Here is a 21,308-nt window from a genome sequence, read left to right on the forward strand (position 1 = left end):
AATTCTTGATTAAATAATCAAATTCTTAAATGGAGAATATCCCTTGTTCTTAGGAAATCCACACAGAAGTACTCAGTGTGGGATAAAAAGAGCATTATGTCTACAACCTACTTTCAGATGGTTATATTCAAACAAATATATACATGGAGAGAGAATAAAAAAATATATGAAACATGAACATTGACTAATCGGGTGAACATTACACAAAAATGGGTATACAAAGAACATTTCAAGTATCTTGAATTATTTCAAACTAAAAAGATAAAAAGATCAGCAGGGGGAGAAGCGGGGAATGGAGCTGTTAGAAATTGCCCTCCAATTATCTTTTGGAGTCTCACTCCCACTAACACTATTAGGAATCAGCTAAAATAGTCTTTATTTCATATATAAAACAAATTATCATATAAATGTTTTTAAAACCCTGAATATTATTACTAACCTCTTTCGAATTCTAGCATTAAATAGTGGTGCCTCAAAACGTGGATTTGTACCAACCAGGAGGACAACATCTGTCTCTTCCACACCGGCAATTGTAGTATTAAGAAGATAATTGGAACGTAGATCTGTGCTAGAAACATGAAATATAAAATGCAAGTTTTACTTTAAAACTAATACACACTGACAATCCATGAAATACTCTTCTGTCATCAAACCCATGGCACTCCCAGAGAAAAAAAGAATCTATGAAGCATTCTTAAATTACATCAAAGGTTCAGATACTTATTAATAACTGGATTCTCTAATAGCTCCTGGTCTGACTTTGGTCTATATGTGATAATAAGCTGGTTGGTATGTTGGAGTATCCAAGCTGTCACATAAAAGTCATTGATGCCATAGATGTGTTGGTTTAAACACAACTTGTAACCAGAAAAAAAAAAAAAAAAGAAAGAAAAAAAAAAAGAAAGCCTAGATTCTAGCTTCAAACTTCTCACCCAGCTCCTGTGGTAGGGAACACCTCTTCAGTGCATAGGGTGTCAGAGTCCACTCTATTAAGTAAATCTTTGAGAGATACTAGGGCTTCAGCATCCACCAAGCCACCTGCAATTGCTGCCACATCGTTGCCTTGAAAACTCTGCAACTAAAAATGGATGGAAAGGCTATCACCAAGAAACCTTCATTCAGCAAAGGATCACAATGAAATGTTCAGAAAACAAAACAATAATGTCATTTTTCAAGTACAATAAAAGGAACAAACTTCTAACTAAAACGTTCTCACACTAATTATTAATCTGAAAGTGAGAAGCAGAAGCGTACGTGGGGCCAAGGTTAATAACATCAGCCTGGAATAAAGATGTATGTATGTATGCATGTATTTATTTATTTATGGTCGCGCTGTGTGGCATGTGGGATCTGATTCCCTGACCAGGGATCGAACCTGTGCTCCCTGCAGTGGAGGTGTGGAGTCTTAACCACTGGACAGCCAGGGAAGTTCCTGTTTGTTTTTAAATTAGGAACAAAGGGTCTCAAAATGAGGTCTGGAAGATGAAGACTGTGGAATTATATTTAAATACAACTTCATCTGAAGGATCTGTCATTCCTTCAAGCCCTTTATGTATGTTGCTTTTCTCTGACCAGAAGGCCATTCCCCGTTTTTGCTCTGGCAAGCTTCTATTCATGCTTAGACTTTGCCTAAGGAGTCACCTTACCTATGTGACACGATACCTGGTTAGGCATCCCTCCAATGTGCTCTCTCATATATCATTTTCTGCATAACTACCCAAAGCAGCATATGATAATTGCTTAATTATGCATCTTTTCCTAAAAGACTGTGGGAGGTTAAGAACTATGTGCTAGTGGTCTTTATATCCCTACATCTAGCATGACATGTTGTACAGTTCTCAATACATGTTTTCTTTTTTTCTCAATAAATGTTTGTTAAATGGAAGATAATCTTGGCAAGATGAAAGAAGTGAAGAGAAACATATCCCCTCTTCATTAGAAAGATGTGCCTTGGAAATCACAAATATAGTTATTCTATACTTCAATTTTTTACCATTCCAGCTACACGAGAGAGTGCGTCCTCCCAGGTGGTGTATGTTAAAAGCCCCTTTTCATTTCTGACCATCGGCTCGGTAAGTCTTTGACGTTTTAGCCCATCATAGGCAAATCTAGATGACAGAAATTATACCATTTGTGGAAACTTGCTAAAAAAGGCAACTATAATTTTCAAGTTTAAAATCTAAAAGAAATGTTATTAAAATACAGTACTGGTTAAAGGTCAAATAGAACAAACACTTGGATAAAATAATTATTCCAGGTTTCTTTGGAGATGAACTAATAAATATTCTACAAACATCATCTAAAACTAAAATACCACCTAAAATGTTTGAGTTCTTATAATTTATTTTCAGCTACCTGAATAATCTTAAAATTACAATACACAAGAAATCTGGTAGCTGAAAAAGCCAAACCATTTGTAAAACTTGAGTATCTTCAGATATTTCATCAAAATTATATTGTGCAAATCTAACTTATATTTAGCTTCTATTCTCCAATGAAACAGAGGCAAACTGAAATAGATAAAGTATCTTAATTTACTTCAATTTCTCTATCTGGGAGGAAAAAACATATTTCTCAATATGAAAGGCAGTTAATATGAAAGCCAGTGATATACCTAGGACTATTAAAGTCAGTTTTGTCTAATTCTCTATATAAACAGTCCAGATTTCAATAGTCTATATTAATTTGCAAATATAAAAGACTGTTCCTTAATATTAAAATTATTATAAAATTTCCTTTAAATCAAGTCCAAAAGTTAAAGGAAACAATATAGCACATACCTGGTTTTATCAGAGATCCACTCTTCATTGATGTCCTCATGCATCCTTGGCAAAATCCTCATTACCTCTCCAGTTCTTGTGCTGACCACAATATTACTTCCAACTGCATCCATTACATCAATGGATTCTGTCTTTCTAAGAAAATAAACACATATATTTACTAGTTGATTTTGAAAATAAGGAAAAAGTTTCTGTTACCGGGTTTACCAAAAAAAAAAAATTTACAAATTTCTTTTCTGAATTTCTAAAACTAATGGAACTCAGAGGAACTGTGATTTAAAAAATTAAATAAATAAAATAAATATACCCTCATATTTGAACAGACCGTAATGCAAAAATGAAGCCTTTAAAACTGTTATCTAAAACAGAAACAAACTGGAACAGCTGCAAATAGCAAAATATGGACAATTAGAGTATCAAAATAAATAATAAGAGGGGCAAGATTTTGGGGTATGGCTGATTAAGGAGCTTGACAAATCCTCCCCCCAAAAACAAAAATAAAGCTAGACAAAAACTGACAAAAGCAACCAATTCAGCTCTTTGGAGAGCTAACAAAAGCATACAATATCATGAAAAGCTTTCATGTGTGGGAAAAACTCCTGAACTTCGAGAAAGAACAGTGGAAATCAGTGGTGTTCTGGCTTGGGACTATTCTTATCCCCTTTCCTACCACCTTGAACTGGAGGTTCTGCCAAGATGGGGCAAGCTATGAAGACAGGAGCTTCTTTCTTTCCTACAGACAAGGCTCACTCGTTTTGGAGAAATGGCAAAAGTTGTCTGTGGAAGTGGTATCTTGGAGGCCACCGAGCCGAGGAAAGTCAACAGTACTAGCCTGAGGCTGTAGTCACAGTCAGGGCAAGCATTCCTAGTGGAGGCTGCACATATGTGCAGCTGAGACCAGAGAGAGCCCAGGCTATTCACACTCTCCTGGACAACACAGAGACCCAAAAGACCTGGTGTAAAGTACAAGCTGGGTAGACTTGAAAACAGCCTCATCTCTGAATATGCTCTTCTATTCACACACAGATCCAATGGCAGAGGATGAAAGCTTTATTGGCTCAAAGAATTTAAGCACAGTCATTATCTGACTACTAAGCTATGCAGACACAGGAGCAACTCCTAAGAAGCCTTGCTTAAAAATAAAAACAAGAATATTAAAATATGTTCAAAGAAATAAGGAAAATCATGTTTAAAGATTAAAGGGAAGTATGAAGCATTGAATCAACAAAGACTCCCAGTAAGGATACAGAAATTACAAAAAAGAATGAAATAGAAATTCTGGAGTTGGAAAGTATAACTGTAATAAAACAAATCACTATAGGGGTTGAACAGCAGATTTGAGATGACAAAAGAATGAATGAATGAACTTGACAACAGATCAACAGAATTCATCCAATCTGAAGAATAAAGAAAAAAAAAGTTTTAAGAAAAATGAATAGTGTCTCAAAGACCTGTGACACAACATTAAGTGTAGCATTTGTATGTATTATGGAGAGGAGAAAACACTCTCTATTTAGACATTTCAATTATGTACTGTCTCCTCCCTGCCCCCAGCTCCCTAAACCTTTTGTATACACAAATACATGGTTTAAAGTCTGGAATTTTTTTTTTTTTTTTAAAGCCTGGAATTTTAAGATACTCCCATATACTCTGGTACTCTGGTAGGAGTTTAAAATCAGAAGGCAATTTGATGATATATTTCTAGAACCTTAAAAGTATACAAGTTTATTGCAACGATCTATTTCATTTCCTAATTTAATCAGAAGAATCAGAGATATATAAGAAAAGTTATAAATATGTTTATTTTAGATTTGTAGGACTTCCCTGATGGTGCAGTGGTTAAGAATCCACCTGCCAATGTAAGGGACACTGGTTCGAGCTCTGATCCAGGAAGATTCCACATGCCACAGAGCAACTAAGCCCATGTGCCACAAATACTGAAGCCCGCACGCCTAGAGCCCGTGCTCTGCAACAAGAAAAAGCCACCGCAATGAGAAGTTTGCGCACTGCAATGAAGAGTAGACCCCACTTGCAGCAACTAGAGAAAGTCCATGCACAGCAATGAAGAACCAACACAGCCATAAATAAATAGATAGATAGATTTTAATAAATAGATTTGTAATTATAAAGAACTAATAAGAACTAATTAAAGTATAATATGTATACGTGGTTGAAAATTTAATGTACAATGAGAGGAAACTATAAATTTTTAAAAATCAAGACAATCTTATTCCTTGGAAGAACAAGTGAATAAAATAATTTTGTGATTAAGTACTTTGGAATTAATTTCCAAGAAAATTACAATTAATTTGCACAGTTTCATCCTATCCTTCAATTTAACAACTTATCTTCTATTAAAAGGGTTTTACTTAAAGCAAATAAATAAAAACTTGGACCAGAACAATTAGAACTCATGAAGAAAATGAATCTTAAAATTTTTTGAATAGTACTGAATTAAAGGACAAAAAATACCATGATGAATACCTTGTTTCCCAAGGCCGAGCAGTAAAGGCATAGGGCTTAGAGGTCAGGGCACCTACAGGGCAGATGTCAATGATATTCCCAGAAAGTTCAGACATGAACATCTTTTCAATGTATGTGCCAACTTGCATATCATTTCCTCTGCCTGTTGTTCCCAGATCATCTACTCCTGCAATCTCACTTGCAAATCTGCAAGATAAAAATGTACCATCAAATGGTCAAATGCAGCAAACTTACCTCATTTCCTATTCATTATCACAAAGGTAATGATTTTCCAAACACTAGAAAGATAGATTTTCAATGGAAAATGTATTCCCTGAATAAAAATAATAAATGTTTCCATTTAATTTGAAGTGTAACACACGTACAAAAAATTGCACAAATCATGTGCACAGTTCAGCAAGTTATCACAAAGTTAATGCTTGTAGATTTTGATTTTTAAATCCAAGTGAAGTTGATATTAACTAAAAGTGAAAACTTATTCATTTTACTGGCTTATGTAAAAAACACTGAATACAACATTCCTCTTCTTTCACCAAATAAAAGTTGATATCCGTTCCAGTGGTGTTATTCCACCAAATTTTGTGAATATTAAATAAGTATACAAATGATATTGCAGAAGAGAGAAGGAGAAAAAGATTACCTGATGCACCGAGTACACTGTATACATCTAGTCATAATGGTTTTTATCAATGGCCCAATGTTCTTGTCCTCCACAGCACGTTTCCCCTCTAAAAACCGGCTCCTATCACTTCCAAACATCATGGACTGGTCCTTAAGTAGATTATGAAAGAGTTAACCAAATTTTGCTAACAAAATTAAAACAAAAAGATTTAAGGAATTAAGACTACATACCTGCAGATCACATTCACCTCCCTGGTCACAAATAGGACAATCCAGTGGGTGATTTGCTAGTAGGAACTCCATCACACCTTCCCTGTAAAGAAAATTGTAATATATATAATTACATAAATTGCTGACATTCAAAATGGTTTACATATAGCCTATTTAAATAACTGTCACAGATGTATACTCTAATATAGTTAACATGGATTTTACATTTACTATAAGAAACGCCAATGTAACTATCATAAGAGTAGTATTAAATACATAATCTAAAAAATGTTTATAGGAGTCCAGAATAAAACATCATTAGAGAACCTAGAAAATTGAGTTTTAACAATACAGAAATACCAAAAGTTGCTGAATGGTCTTCAGAAAACACTGGCATTAATTCAAAAAAACATGAATGTAAAGCAAAAACAAACACAATCAGTGCCAGTACAGTACAGTACAATATCACTGCAATAATCTCAGTTCAATAAGCCCCAAACAAACTCACTGTTACCACAAGATGAGCAAGGTTCTAAACAAGGGATTTTAATGCTGATTCTGCCGCAGGCTCAAAACCATAAACACCTGACTTCACCTCCTCTATGTGTACTCACTTCCAACTGCTCCTAGAAGCCAAGCACGCCAACTTCTTCAGAGCTTGATACTGAATTTCTCGTCTATGGGAAGGTCTACATACTGAAATGTGCAATTTTCTGCTCTAATAAAAGTCACTATGCCAAGTTAACAATAAAGTACCTGGCTTTCTTAGTTTTCTCTGAGTTTGTCAGGATATTCCAACCTTTCATTACTGGCATGGCACAAGCAGCTACAACCTGGAATTTCAATGCAAAAATCTCTAAGTATTTGTATTTATTTGTAATTATAAGTTAACCCAATATACAAAAATATTAAATTAACATTAGAAAACCAGGAAAGAACAGAGTATTTTTGAAGACTGAGTTTTTTAGTTTTCATATTTATAATATGACAATCTGGCACGATACAGTTCTCTTAGAAACTAGACATCTTAATTTTATTCTAATAATTAATGAGATTTTTTATAAGAGGCTCTGAAATAGAACGTCAAATAACTGTGTTTTGATTAGCAGGCAGTACTGAATTAAAATTGCACAAGACAAAATGAAATTAAACTGAAAGTGAACCTCTTCACTGCAACCCTTTTCTCTAGTGAAAATGGCACAGCATAAGCACTTCTAATGTGCTGCTTGGCAGCTCCACATCCTACTTGTGTGTCACACACCATTTGGAAATAGTGAGTGCTCTAAAAAGACCCATTTAATTTCTAAATGTTACCATTATATGCCACTTGCATTTATATAAAGCACTTTCTTCAATGTGTTTCCAGTTTTGAAATGAAGAGAATCAATCACACAAAAAATAAACTTAAAGACAGAAGTAAACAGGACCAGATTCTCCACTACAACAATACTGATTCTAAATAAAGTCTGCTGCAAGATTTAAAGTTTTCTACCTTCTGCAGCATGGTGTGGAATTTTAGGTATCAAGTACCTTAGGAGCTTTCTCAATTTCAACAAGGCACATCCTGCAGTTTCCAGCAACAGACAACCTTTCATGATAACAGAATCGAGGGATCTGCATGCCAACCTTCTCACAAGCCTAGAAGACAAAGTAAAAAACGTTTGCACTAGAATAACCTGACCTCATCCTTGTCTTGTCTAAAACACAGTAAAAACAAACAAAAAACAAACAAAAAAACATGAGGCCATCCCCTACCTATCTTATTACTCCTACCTACAAATATCTGTAACTTGATCCTCAGAGAGATTCCCCTCCTTTTCTTTCCTCTTGATTCCAACCCCTGTCTGCTCTGAAGCTACCTCTTTAAAGATCCTCACCGTGCCTATACCTTACGTGAAAGAAACTGGATAAAGAAGCATATTCAGACTGTGCTAAAGGCTTGACTCCCCATTTCTACTCTGAACCATTGTCTACAAAGACTCCTCCTTCAAACTCTGTCCCAGTGGTTTCATACCTTGACTTCCTCATTGACTAGCCCTCCTCCTTTAGATTAGACTCCACTTTACACCTTCCAGCTGACTATAATCTGGTTCTATCTTTGGCTCCAAATACCCCAGCCAGGACTCTCACTCCCTTCCCAGTTCCCATTTGCTTAGTGAAGGATATTAGTTCCCTCTACCAATTATCCCTGCTCCTTCTCTGAGCCTACAAACATACTCAAACTTCCTCTAGAATTAGTTCTTCCATCCTTAGCCCTCACTCTAAAGCAATCTCATCGATTTTCAATATTTTAACTACTTAGCAAAAACGTATGGAGTCTTCCTGGGTGCTAGATGCAGTGGGTCAACTGTCCCAGCCTTCACACTAGCTCATTTACGTATGATTACATTCAAAACTTCATCTGTGGCCCTGAGGGTCTGCAGCCCTGATAGGCCTCCACTTCTTTAGATGTAAGTAGGCATTCACATGTGTACACTCTACAGACAGTTAAAATTCAATCTATTTCTGTCCCCTACTATACATCCCCAAATAAGCTAACAAAGGCAGAAATCATAAAAACTCCTCTGCTCTTCATCATTCCTAAAGGCCTGTCTATCTACATCTCACTCTCCCCTGAATATACCCTCTTGTTTTCATTTCCATTGCCACTATTTTAGGCCTTTTCACTTCCTGCTCCACTAATGCAAGATATACTCTTTCTGTGTCTCATTCCAGTCTTATTATTCTCCAAACCACCATCCTCTACAGTCACTGTCATACTGCTTAGTAGCCATGAATATTCTTGATGGTCCAAACTATAAGCTCTTCAACATTGCATAGATTGTCTTTAATGACCAGACCTTCTCTACCAGAATAATCTGCTTTCCTGTTATCTCCTCTTCTACACATACCTTATGTTCCATCAATACCAAACTACCTGAAGCTTCCTTGTCCACATATAAAAACCTACTCATCCTTTAAAATCTTCTCAGAGGTCACCTGAGATATTCCTGACATCTCTTTCTACCTATACATGCCAAAATACTCTCCACTGTACATTGTACATAATTTTGTTATATATTTATGTTTACATGTGTATGCCTGACAGTCTAGAAATTACTGTTAAAATGAATAAAGAGCATTTAGCTCTGCAATAATTTACGATGGAATGAAGCACTTCTTCTCCATGACCAACTCTGTTAGTTCTGGAGGAATTTGGAGAAATTAAATACTTAGGGCATAAATTCGAGAACCTACTATCCTCCATTTATCTGCTTTGTAGGACACATTCCTAGAAATATTATTAAAGATAGAAAGGTTACATAAAAGTGAAAAGCATCAAGCAGGCTCACAACAAAGGTCACCTTTTCCCCAAACTTACCTATATTAACTAAAATTTTATTTTAGGTAACTTAAAACTTCTAAACGGGAATTTATTTGAAGGCAGAAGTGAAACAAAAGAACGGCCACAGTTCACTTAGAAAGTCAGAAACTGATGATAGCACACTCACTCTGAAATGCCAAGATTTCAAATCAAACTTATTTTCATATAAGTTTACTATCTATATATAGTTCTTTAATGAGCATTTGTCAAGGAATCTTGAAAATTTTAGAAGCAAATGAACAGTATAAAGAAAATAAATTATTTTTGTTTTTTTAAATCAGAACAAACGCAAAAATAAAGAATTAAAATGAATGCCTACTTGGAGGACGGTAGTTCCTGGTTCCACCATGACAGACTGACCATCAACAAATACTTCAATCAAGTTGCTTGCTGCTGTGGCAGTTGTTCGAACTGACCATCAAAAATATTGAGGTGAAAATGAAATTAACAGAGTTCAAGTTATTAAAGCAGAGGATAATGGATTAATTAACCTTCACATCTAAATTTTTTCCTCATTTTGTACTATTCCCTTCTATTTCTCTAGACGCAAACTTCTAAATTATTGACTTAGAGGAAAGCTTTTCCGGTCCTGAATACCAAACAGAAAATGGCTGTCTACTTTTAACAGCAGTTTAAGTTGTAACTTTTAATACCACTGAAAATATGTTCCTGGGAAGACCACTTCTCAAAAGCAAAATGACTGCTTTTTCCATTTTGGCACTGATGGGCAATTCCTACTACTTTCTATTCCACGATAATTTCTATAAAATGTTTAAAGTTGTATTTTGAAAATTATTCTATTCAACTTGGGTCACTGTTTCCATTTTTATTTAAAATATATTATGGGTCTTTCAAGAAACATTCCATAAACTTATGAATTTACAAAGACAGAAAGTCTAGTACCCACAAACGCAAATTCAAAAAAAGACACTCACCACATCCTTTAGGAGACTTAGAAAGGCTCACTAAGGCCCTTCTTACAGGTATCCTTAACATATTGCTGAGAATAAAACAAAGAAGAGTTATATTATCATAGGAAAAACAATGCCAATCACAAACTTTTGGATAATATTTTATGGTTTTAAAGCACTTCATATATATACATTATTTCATTGAAGATTTCACAAGTCCTGATATTTTTCCTGAAATTCTAGAGATGAGAATACTCCATCTCAGACAGATTAACTGACTTGTACAACATTAAGAAGCTACAAAGGAGCAGCTAGCACATAAATTTGAATCTTCTAATTCTATATAAAGGGCAGATTTGTTGTTTTTAATTATAAACAAATGATCAAACTTAATATATTACTATATAATAAAATAAATTTGAAAAATTTATTTCAAATTTATTTTACTATAAATAAATTTATTTTTATTTATTTCAAATTTATTTTACTAAAAACAGTGAGTTTATCATTAATTGCTATGTAAAATAAAGCCTACCTTTCTGCCTTCATTTCCTGCTAAAATGCATTCTAACATTCTACGTTCTGAGCAGTTATCTACTAAATGCTTCTGAGATATTCTGAGCTGGCTCACAAGCCCAAGCCTTTAAAAACTCTGGAGTGCTATTTTCTGTGTCCAGTAGTACATTTATCTTACAGATTTGCAATTATCTGTTTATGTGCCGGTTCTACCCCCCCCTGTATTATGAACTTCTTTAATCTTTCTATCCTCAGTACCTATCCCCAAGGCTGCCACACAGTAAGCTCTAAAACAGTGGTTCTCTATAAGAGATAATTTTGCTTCCCAGGGAACATTTAGCAATGTCTGGACAAACTGTTGTCGAGACTAGGGGAAAGCTATTGGCATCAAGTGGGTTGAGGTCAGCGTGCTACTAAAGATCCTACAAGGCTCAGGACAATCTCCCATAATAAAGAATTACCTAAAGTGTCAACAGATCTGCAGTTGAGGAGCCCTCTCTAAAGGATTTGCTGAATTACTGAAATAAATGGAAGTGGATTATATAAATTAACACCAATTAAAGGTATTCATAAGCAAAAAAGAGAGAAAAGTTATCTGATCTTTTAGAGTTTTTTGTCCATTCACTTGATCATATCGGCGAAGCACTGAACTTTCTGTCTACTCACTTGATTATATGGGCTAAGCATCTAATTTTTCATTTGGAACTCTTAAAAATACAACAAATTATGTGATCAGAATGTATCGCATAAAGAATTTCAAAGTTTATAGTAGAAAACTGTATATATACATAAGTTTTAAGCATGTTTCACAGAAATTTCATTAATTCAGACATCAATAACTCAAACAATTCATTAATTCAGAATTTGTGATACTGAATCTGCAGACATCTGTCACCTACTAGTGAGTGACTTTTTGGTAAATCACAGTTTCTGTCTCTTTATCTATAAAAGAAAACAATACCTCTTAGGCTATGTGTTACCAGTAGGAGCTCAATAAATGTCAGTTATATCTGAATTCAATTTAGACGGTACTAGCCACTGAAAATCAGTTTTAAAGGGCTCTTCCTTTGTGCTCCTTCTCTTTACCACCAGCACACACTGTGTATATGTGTGTGTATATATATATACATATATATATATACACACACATATATATATATATCTTTATTATTCCACCTACTAAACTGTAAGTTAGCAATCAATTTCAGTATCTCTAGTCTGTAAGCTCCTTGACAAGGAATGGTGCACTTTGGTCATTTCCCTTTTCTGAAGACCTAGCACAGTGCCCCTAAGAAAATGAACCATCAAACAGAGTTGACCCCTAAACAATATGGGTTTAAACTGCACAGGTCCACTTACAGGCGACTTTTTTTCAATAGTAAATACTACAGTACTACAAGATATGAGATTGGTTGAATCCTGAGATGAATCCTCAGATGCAGAACCATGGATATAAAAGGCCAACTGTAAGTTATATACAGATTTTCGACTGCACAAATGGTTGGAACCCTTAATCCTCTCATTGCTCAAGGGTCAACTGTAGTCTTACCACCAAGTTCCAGAATGAATAGCATCTGTCCTATTAAAATCTATTCATATAAAGGTAAAACTGAACTTGCTAAGTTAAAGACAGATCAAAATCAACAATATTTCATACAACAATGTAAAAACTTTAATATTACATTTGTCTCCAAGACAATATGAAAGTGGTGCCCACTTTAGCTAGGAAATCCACCAGGACTAGGCTGTCTGTTGAAAACCCAGCGTCAAGTGGAAGACTGCATAGCCCCAACATAAGAAATACAGATTTGCAAAACTTTGATAAGCACTTTACACTTATTTGGCTACCATGTAAGAACAGAAATAATCATCTCTAAGATGGGAAAATGCTAATGAATAATCATTTCTAAAACTAGACTGGACACTTTTTGGTGCAGGGACAATACTACTCCACATTCTCCACCAGGTATCCCGCATCCATCCACTTCTCTCTCTAGGTACTGTCCTATTCCAAGCCACCATCATCTCTTGCCTGGACTGTTACAGTAGCCCCCTAATAGGTCTCCTGGCTTCCACACTGCTCCCACAGCCTCTCCCATCTTCCCAGGGGCTGCGACCTCAGACGGAAATGCTCTTCCCTCAGATCTTTCTGGCCCCTCCTCATCCTCCAAATTTTGGCTTAAAAGGCATTTCTCAGGGAGACTTTCCTTGACCAGCCTAACCAAAATATCCTAACTACTCCCCAGTCACATCACCCATTTAATTCTTCCTTGTGGACTCACTTCTAGCTTATAATAGGTATTCAACAACTATTTGTTAAATGAATTCTATCTCTACTCTCTGGCCATCACTTCCACTTTCCTGGTATTAAAGAGTGCAGGTGCTCCGGCAGCCTTACAACACCCTGCTTAAAGATGCACACACAATTCAGTGGGAAAAAAGGACGTTCCGCAAAAAACCAACTTGATGTTTATTCATCAGAAACAGTTCACGTTACATTTTCTATACCCTCAATTCGTTTTTGAGCAGAGCTGTATCGGATCCACGTTTTTACAGTACATGTACATGCACTGGATTCCCAAAATTTTTAAACAACGTAGCTTTGTTATTTGCAGTGCGACCTTGAGCCAACTTTTTTTTTTTTTTTTTTTTTTTTGTGGTATGCGGGCCTCTCACTGCTGTGGCCTCTCCCGCTGTGGAGCACAGGCTCCGGACGCGCAGGCTCAGCGGCCATGGCTCTCGGGCCCAGCCGCTCTGCGGCATGTGGGATCCCCCCAGACCGGGGCACGAACCCGTGTCCCCTGCATCGGCAGGCGGAACCTCAACCACCTGCGCCACCAGGGAAGCCCGAGCCAACTTTTCAAATGTCTTTTTTCCTCAGTTGCCCCACCAATGAAAAGAATAAGAAGTATTAGCCAACGCAATCTATGGACAAAACCAAAACACAAAACAACAGAGGCATGGACGGTTGCTAAGGCAACAGCAGCCAAACAAGGATGCACTATACCAGCTATGTAGTAATTGGGGGGAAAAGCTCAGTCTTTAGGCCTAAGTCACTTGACAGGTCCTCTCCCGGGAAACAAAACGGCCTCCTCTCCAGGAAGGGGACTGTCCTGCATTCCCCTGCAGACGGAAGGTCACCCACAAGGCTGCACTCGGGCCAGTGCTCCCCAGGGCCTCGTGATTTCCTCCTCCTCTCTGCTCCGTCAGAGCACAGACGTTGGCTAACAGTCCTCACCTGCCAGCTCTCGGGGGTTCCCGAGGAGGCGGGGTGGGACGCGGCGCCCATTCAAGAACAAGAAGAGAATGAGTCGGTTGGGCCAAAGAAAACAGTCTCGTCAATAAACACACTCCGGGGACCAAGGCACCTCAGCCTTCTCCCCCAAACACAACCTCACCTTCTCCCTGGCGCCGCCGAGGCTGCCCTGCAGAATTGTCTACAACCCGCCGTCTCCTTCAGAGGCCGGGTTTCTTATTCAATATGGCGGCCTCGGGTATCTCAGTCAGCCGGGCCTGGAAGAACGGAAAGTCGGGAGGGACTAGAAACCACAATTCGACAATTTCCCGTTTAGATTGAGCTCGGCAACTTCCGTCAGCTTGACAGAGGGCGGGGTGGAGGACGTAGCAGCCGGGAGGAAGCAGGGGCGGGAAGTTCCGCCGGAAGTAACCTGGGGCCGAGGCCGAGCGTCTTCCGTCATTTCCGGCGCTTCAACGGGCGGTTCCGGTAGTCTTTGCAAACCTTGGAGGTTGTGATTTAAGCAATGCCGATTTTATTAATTGATTTGCAAACACAAAGAAAGCTCGGCGGATAATTTGTGGGCCATTAATTAAGAGCCCTTGATTTTTACGTTGAGAAATCTTAACGTAATTTACTTTTAACCTGCGGCTGGGGGCATCGGAGAGAAACGCCTCCGTCTCTATATAAGGCATTTCCGGCCTCGTTGCGGGCCTTTTTTCCTGTTAGCGCTCGGCAGGGACCGTCTGCGCTCCTCTTTTCCTCCGCTGCCTCCCAGTTCCCTGTCAGCCGTCGCCATGGGTTTTGGAGACCTGAAAAGCCCCGCCGGCCTCCAGGTGCTCAACGACTACTTGGCGGACAAGAGCTACATCGAAGGGTGAGCTGACGGGCCGGGGTCTGGGCAGGGCCGGGAGCAGTGGTGCCACGTGGCGCGGCCTCGGCTGCGGCTGGAGGAAAGGAAGCCCGACCCCAGGGCTCTCCCCCGGGAGGGGACTGCGAGGGGAGAAGGGTTAAAAATGTGCTTTGTTTCGGCTTACTTGACTCCACCAGGTGTTTCCGCGTCTTTGCTCAGTTAACAAATGTAAACCTGTAGGTCCACGTTAGCGATTGCAATTTCTGACGTCTAAGTGGCAGTTGTGTCTCAGGGTAGCTCGGAGAACCAAATAAATGATCCCTGATCCTAAGGAATTTATTTTTTACAGAAAACTAAAGCTGCTTAGGTAGCCCGGTAAGAAGAGGGCGAATTGCCACTAATTTGACGGTTGTAGCTAGCGTTTGTCGTTCGTTGGCTGGTGTTTGTGGTTTTTCTTTTAAAGGTGTGTGCAGTTACTTTTGCATCGTTGGCAGGTATGTTCCATCACAAGCAGATGTGGCAGTATTTGAAGCAGTCTCCGGCCCACCACCTGCCGACTTGTGTCATGCTCTACGTTGGTATAATCACATCAAATCTTACGAAAAGGAAAAGGCCAGGTAAAAGTATCTTTGTGTTTATCTGAAGAATAGAATGCTTTCTAAGCTTAAACTCAGGGTTTTCACGTGACAAGTTAGGGTTCAGGCTACTTTAGTTTTGTGGGGATATTGTAGACTAAATTTCTCTGTGACTTTAGAAGGCCAAGAGGCTGAAATCCTCCATTTTTTCATGTAGAACATGTAACAGGTAGAACATGACAATTTTGAAGAAAAAATTAGTCAATCTAAGAAACAGAAAATTTTATTCAAGCCACTTTGAGGATTATAACCTGTGAAAAGCCCATCAGAAACCTCTGAAAACTGTTCTGTGCATATAAGTGGTTTTTTTTTTTTAATTTATTTATTTACTTGTGGCTGTGTTGGGGTCTTTGTTGCAGTGCGCAGCCTTCTCATCGTCGTGGCTTCTCTTGTTGCGGAGCACAGGCTCTAGGCGCGTGGGCTTCAGTAGTTGTGGCTCGCGGGCTCAGTAGTTGTGGCCTGTGTGGCTTCAGTAGTTGTGGCACATGGGCTTAGTTGCTCCGCGGCATGTGGGACCTTCCCAGACCAGGACTCAAACCCGTGTCTTCTGCATTTACAGGCAGATTCCTAACCACTGCACCACCAGGGAAGTCTCCATCCATATAAGTTTTTGTTTTGTTTTGTTTTGGGTTTTTGTGTTGTGTTTTGCTTTTTTAACATCTTTATTGGGGTATAATTGCTTTACAATGGTGTGTTAGTTCCTGCTGTATAACAAAGTGAATCAGCTATACATATACATATATCCCCATATCTCTTCCCTCTTGCGTCTCCCTCCCTCCCACCCTCCCTATCCCACCCCTCTAGGTGGACACAAAGCCCAGACCTGATTTCCCTGTGCTATGTGCTATGCGGCTGCTTCCCACTAGCTATCTGTTTTACATTTGGTAGTGTATACATGTCCATGCCACTCTCTCACTTCGCATATAAGTTTTTGAGACAAGGTTGCGCATTAAATAACGTATTATTGACAGTTTATACAATCCAGATCTACAGATGCAAAGCGAGTAGTGGGTCATGGGTCATCATGGCCCAAGATTCAAGATTCAGAAGGAATGTTATCTCCTCAGGAGGGCTGGTTAATGCAGATGCACGATACACAGTATAGAGGAGGGAGATGGCCCAAACAGGCAAAGAAAATTTTTATGTTTAAATTTTTCTTGTCTTGCCACAAAATATGAATTTTAGTTCATCAACAACAGCAATTCAGCTTTTCCCCACACTGGCCTGCCACTGTGCCTGACCCTGGCCTGGGGGACCCACCTCAGGGGTGAGGGGTGGCTCATTCTTTCAGTCCTTTGCCATTCTTCTGAAACTGCTAACAAGGATGGAAGTTTGGGCAGGTGGACTCCAGTTCACTAAGAATGGAACTGAGCGTACTTAATGAAATCTCAAACAGAAATACTCATTCTGAAAGTAAATCTTTGTGCGTATTGAATATAGTGTTTCACATGCTACTAATGTTTGTTGGGTGAGGAGCTAAACATATAAAAGCATTTACCTGGGAATGTTGAAGGGTAAATTCTTGGTACAAAAGGGGTCTATTGATAACTTGTAATGAAAACAAGTTCTCATGTATTGTTTGAAAAGGGACATCATATCGACCTAATAGTAGCTAGCTGATTAAATTTTTTTCAAGCCTGCCAGGAGTGAAGAAAGCTTTGGGCAAGTATGGCCCTGCTAATGTGGAAGACACCACAGAAAGTGGAGCTACAGATAGTAAAGATGATGATGACATTGATCTCTTTGGATCTGATGATGAGGAGGTATGGCATAAGTTGACATTTGTGCGTATCATTGTGCTTAAGCACAGGCTCTGTAGCCAAAGTGCCTGGGTTTGAATCCTGGCTTCACTTTATTACCTGCCTTTTAAAAATTCTCACTGGCTACATGATGAATAAAATTAAATCGCCATCTTTCGGCTGAGCTCATGATGGATTTGCTTTTTTCTGATAAAGCTGGTCTGCTTTAAGCTGAGGACCCACCAGCCTTAAGCTGAGGAACAACCAGCTTTGTGAAGTATATTAAATTTTTTCTTTACAGGAAAGTGAAGAAGCCAAGAGGCTAAGAGAAGAACGCCTTGCACAGTATGAGTCAAAGAAAGCCAAAAGTAGGTCATTTTATAATTTGTGTTTAACTTAATTGTTTTCATAATAATTTGAATAATCTTTTTCAAAGACTGATCCCCAAAGTAATTTCCTTTCCTCCCCATTCGTTGAATATGTCAGTATTTCAAAACCTTCTGTTGAAGTGGAGCTTCAAAACTTCCACAGCTACTGGTCTGCAGCTGTTTTTATGGTAGCAGTTGTGGCATTCCTCTGTGGGAAAGAAACTGTTACACAACTAAACACCTCTTTCTCAGCAAAATAGAAAGAGGGCATATGTGTGACGAACACAAGGTGTATTTTCTATAGTTTTATGTGGCTAAGGAGATGATCCATTTAGAAACAAATTAAGATTTGTTAAGTGTCTTGAAGTAGGGCAAAAATAATTATTTGAATAATGCTGTTTCTTGTACTCTTTTTTAGAACCAGCACTTGTTGCCAAGTCTTCCATCTTATTAGATGTGAAACCTTGGGATGATGAGACAGATATGGCAAAACTAGAGGAGTGCGTCAGAAGCATTCAAGCAGATGGCTTAGTCTGGGGCTCTTGTGAGTTTAGTCTTTGCCTTTTGACACTGGCATCTGGAGTTTGCATACAGTTTAAACCTTTGTCAATCAACAGGACTTATCTAACTAAGATTTTTCTTGATGCTCTTTTCAGCTAAACTAGTTCCAGTGGGGTATGGAATTAAAAAACTTCAAATACAGTGTGTAGTTGAAGACGATAAAGTTGGAACGGATATGCTGGAGGAGCAGATCACTGCTTTTGACGAGTATGTGCAGTCTATGGACGTGGCTGCGTTCAACAAGATCTAAAATCCATCGTGGATCAGTGCTCTTAAATAAAAGCTTGAAAGACACTCTTGGCTCTTGACTCCTAAATAAGAGGATGGTATTTATTTATATTCCTTCCATTTTGAAGGAAGAAATTTAATGGATAGATAATTCATAAATAATATAAATTTGGGTCCGCATTGTCGTTCGACATTTAGCCCAAAGAAGGAGGGAACTACCTGTTGTAAATACTGTGACTATGCATAGATGTAGAGTAGACTTTATAAACAAATTAACAGAAGTGGACTCAGTACAAACTTCTTTACCCATTAGTGATGTCCTCAGTATGCGATGATACAACTTTTACTGCAGTATTTCAAGTGTTTATATTTGCCTTGTTTTTTAAAAGAAATCGCGGAGGTAAACTTGACTGAAAATTTTGTAGTAAGAGGTTTTTTTGTTTGTTTGTTTTTTGACCATATCACGCGGCTTGCGGGACCTTAGTTCTCGGACCAGGGATTGAACCCGGGCCCAAGGCAGTGAAAGCAGCCAGTCCTAACCACTGGACCACCAGGGAACTCCCAAGAGTTTTGATTTTAGATAATTAGTCCCATATATAATGGTTCAAGACCTTGCCCTTTGCAAGGGGTTACAAAGTTACTTAATATCTGAGCTGGCTTTCCTCGATGTGAATGTTGGGAGTACCTTAAAGAATGGAGAAATGAGTCAAAAACAGGGAAGTGCTCAGGTCAATACACAGCAAATAATGTCATTTGCCAGGTCATGAAACATTTGGAGATAAAGGAATTAAATGCCAGGACTAATTTATAGTTAGTAACCAGTGACTTTACAGTGGCTGACAAAGTAATTTGTTGTGACCTAGCATCTTCAAGTTAGGGGTTACTTGTGACTAAAAAAAAAAAAAAATCACACATTTACAAACCCCACCTAAAATTAATGTTATGAGTTGGCATGTGCGATTTACTAAAGGACGCCTAACCCAGGGGAGGGGAGGATTCCCAGAGTTTGTGGAGGCAGATGTTGCAAATTTAAGGGATGCCTCCTGTACTGTTCAGGGAGAAGTTGTGTTGAGCATGTGATTTTGAGTAGTAGTGTGTCCTGGGAGGGAGGCTACATGGGTGACTGATCCCTTGGGTGCGGTTCATAAGCCTGGCTTGGGTGTGGAGGTGGACATCTTACCTGGGTTTGTAAGTCTGATTGAGCCTGTTGGGGTGTGGAGACTTCAGTACTACGGTGGTGCTGCAGGTGAGTGTACTCAGAGGATGGTGTTACTGTAGTCAGGTGAGACTCCAGTATTGGAAACTGCTGCATCTTAACAGTTAAATTTGGGATGTATCGAATATTTGAGTATATATTTTTTACAGTAGTAGTGTTCACAAAAGTAGAGCTTGGGAATTGTAGACCTCTAAAAATCATTTTGTAGTCTCTGTAGGCCAAGGAAATTGAATGAGGTCCAGGTTTTCCTAGCTGAACCAGACGATGCTGTTTTCTTCCCTCCCAATCTGATTTACTTTGTATGTGGCCAACCAACTTGAATGTGGGAAATTGTTTAAATTCTAAAGAAAATGTACTCAATCGGACATATATGTACTGATGAATAAAATCACCTTCAACGTTTAGTCCAACAGACTCAGTCTAAAATCACTGGGGAAATTTTCAGGTTTTCAGTATCGTGAGAGCCAGCAGAGGGCAGCACTTCATTTTCTGGAGAACAGGAGAGCCTGGGGATTCTGGAAATGCTGTGGAAAAGTAGAGGTGTAGTAGTGAATAGCCAAAAATAATTCACAGCCAGTGACATGAGTAACAGCTTGATTGAGTAACAAATAGTTTGGCCAAAACATTAAGTATTAAAAATTATTAATGATTTTTGAGAGTCCGCCAGCCGATGCAGGGGACATGGGTTCGTGCCCCGGTCCGGGAAGATCCCACATGCCACAGAGTGGCTGGGCCTGTGAGCCATGGCCGCTGAGCCTGCGCGTCCGGAGCCAGTGCTCCGCAATGGGAGAGGCCACAACAGTGAGAGGACTGCGTACCGCAGAAAACAAAAAAAATTATTGATTAAAAAAATGATTAAAAATGTGGTTAAAAAATTTAAATAGTCAACAAACCACAGCTGTCTTGTGAATCTTAAAATAATGAATGATGAAGCATGTGACTTTTAAGATCTTGACTCTATGGCCTTGAATAAAAAATGTGTTTAATGGTATCTTTTAATGTCATTTTAAAAGGTAGATAATACATTAACATTATTCAAAATTCTAGAGGTTATACAGTTACGTCTCCCCTGTCCCCCAGGTCTCCCATTCACTTCCATAAAAGCAACCAATGTCACCAGTTTTTTAGGTCTTTCCAGAGCTAGTCTAAGCATATATGTAGGCTAATTGTAGCATATGACACAAACTTCTGCATCTTAAGTTTTGTCCCTAGAAATAGACTTGGATATCTTGGAGATTATATCTTGGATATTTTGTATCGGTACATAAAAGATTTCCTCATATTTTAACAGTTACAGAATCCATTGTCTCATATCTTACTGAACCAGTCTAGTTATTGGATCCTTAGTTTGCTTTCAGTGTTTTGCTCTTATGAGCAGTGCTTACATATTCACGTGAGCCAGGATACTGAATGAACTGTTTTTGAACCAGTGGGTTCAGAAGGCTCAGGTATACATAAAGAGATTTTTTTTTTTTATTGTTTCTGGCTTTGGAATAAGAACCCACGTTTTTTTGCATGCTCCATAAGTGATTACATGACCCTGAAACCTTGTTTCTTTTTCACCTTCAGCCATAGCTAGTACAAGGA

The 21,308-nt window shown here is 38.5% G+C and overlaps 2 protein-coding genes and 2 non-coding genes across 4 annotated transcripts in view; 3 read left to right on the forward strand and 1 right to left on the reverse strand.

The window, feature by feature from the left end:
* NDUFS1 (NADH:ubiquinone oxidoreductase core subunit S1) overlaps window positions 1-14,471 on the reverse strand; it is a 30,232-nt gene extending 15,761 nt beyond the window's left edge. Inside the window, exons 1-12 of the mRNA XM_004262809.4 lie at window positions 14,285-14,471; window positions 10,395-10,459; window positions 9,779-9,870; window positions 7,626-7,733; window positions 6,852-6,928; window positions 6,117-6,198; window positions 5,905-6,035; window positions 5,265-5,450; window positions 2,781-2,915; window positions 1,994-2,108; window positions 933-1,078; window positions 440-568 (exon numbers count right to left, since the gene is read on the reverse strand). Coding sequence (XP_004262857.1) covers window positions 440-568; window positions 933-1,078; window positions 1,994-2,108; window positions 2,781-2,915; window positions 5,265-5,450; window positions 5,905-6,035; window positions 6,117-6,198; window positions 6,852-6,928; window positions 7,626-7,733; window positions 9,779-9,870; window positions 10,395-10,455 — 1,262 coding nt within the window. The 5' untranslated portion in view covers window positions 10,456-10,459; window positions 14,285-14,471. The remainder of the gene's footprint in view (window positions 1-439; window positions 569-932; window positions 1,079-1,993; window positions 2,109-2,780; window positions 2,916-5,264; window positions 5,451-5,904; window positions 6,036-6,116; window positions 6,199-6,851; window positions 6,929-7,625; window positions 7,734-9,778; window positions 9,871-10,394; window positions 10,460-14,284) is intronic.
* A 92-nt stretch (window positions 14,472-14,563) lies between these two features.
* Window positions 14,564-18,571, forward strand: EEF1B2 (eukaryotic translation elongation factor 1 beta 2). The gene is made up of 6 exons (XM_004262808.2): window positions 14,564-14,998; window positions 15,469-15,591; window positions 17,246-17,372; window positions 17,650-17,716; window positions 18,135-18,260; window positions 18,373-18,571. The coding sequence occupies exons 1-6, from the start codon at window positions 14,919-14,921 to the stop codon at window positions 18,525-18,527; spliced, it is 678 nt and encodes a 225-aa protein (XP_004262856.1). The 5' UTR covers window positions 14,564-14,918; the 3' UTR covers window positions 18,528-18,571.
* Window positions 17,489-17,567, forward strand: LOC117201901 (small nucleolar RNA SNORD51). Its single transcript, XR_004484034.1, has one exon. It is a non-coding gene; the product is annotated as a small nucleolar RNA SNORD51 (small nucleolar RNA).
* On the forward strand, window positions 17,872-18,004 carry LOC117201903 (small nucleolar RNA SNORA41). Its single transcript, XR_004484043.1, has one exon. It is a non-coding gene; the product is annotated as a small nucleolar RNA SNORA41 (small nucleolar RNA).
* Window positions 18,572-21,308: the final 2,737 nt, after the last annotated feature.

The sequence above is a fragment of the Orcinus orca genome, chromosome 7 (assembly GCF_937001465.1).
Source record: "Orcinus orca chromosome 7, mOrcOrc1.1, whole genome shotgun sequence".
NCBI lineage: Eukaryota > Metazoa > Chordata > Mammalia > Artiodactyla > Delphinidae > Orcinus > Orcinus orca.

What these genes read in the sequence shown, in the direction of transcription:
- EEF1B2 (XM_004262808.2), top strand. Translation starts at nt 14,919, where the DNA reads ATGGGTTTTGGAGACCTGAAAAGCCCCGCCGGCCTCCAGGTGCTCAAC. An exon ending in TACGAAAAGGAAAAGGCCAG is followed by an intron (nt 15,592 to 17,245) that starts GTAAAAGTATCT and finishes ATTTTTTTCAAG; the next exon opens with CCTGCCAGGAGTGAAGAAAG. An exon ending in TGGCTTAGTCTGGGGCTCTT is followed by an intron (nt 18,261 to 18,372) that starts GTGAGTTTAGTC and finishes TGCTCTTTTCAG; the next exon opens with CTAAACTAGTTCCAGTGGGG.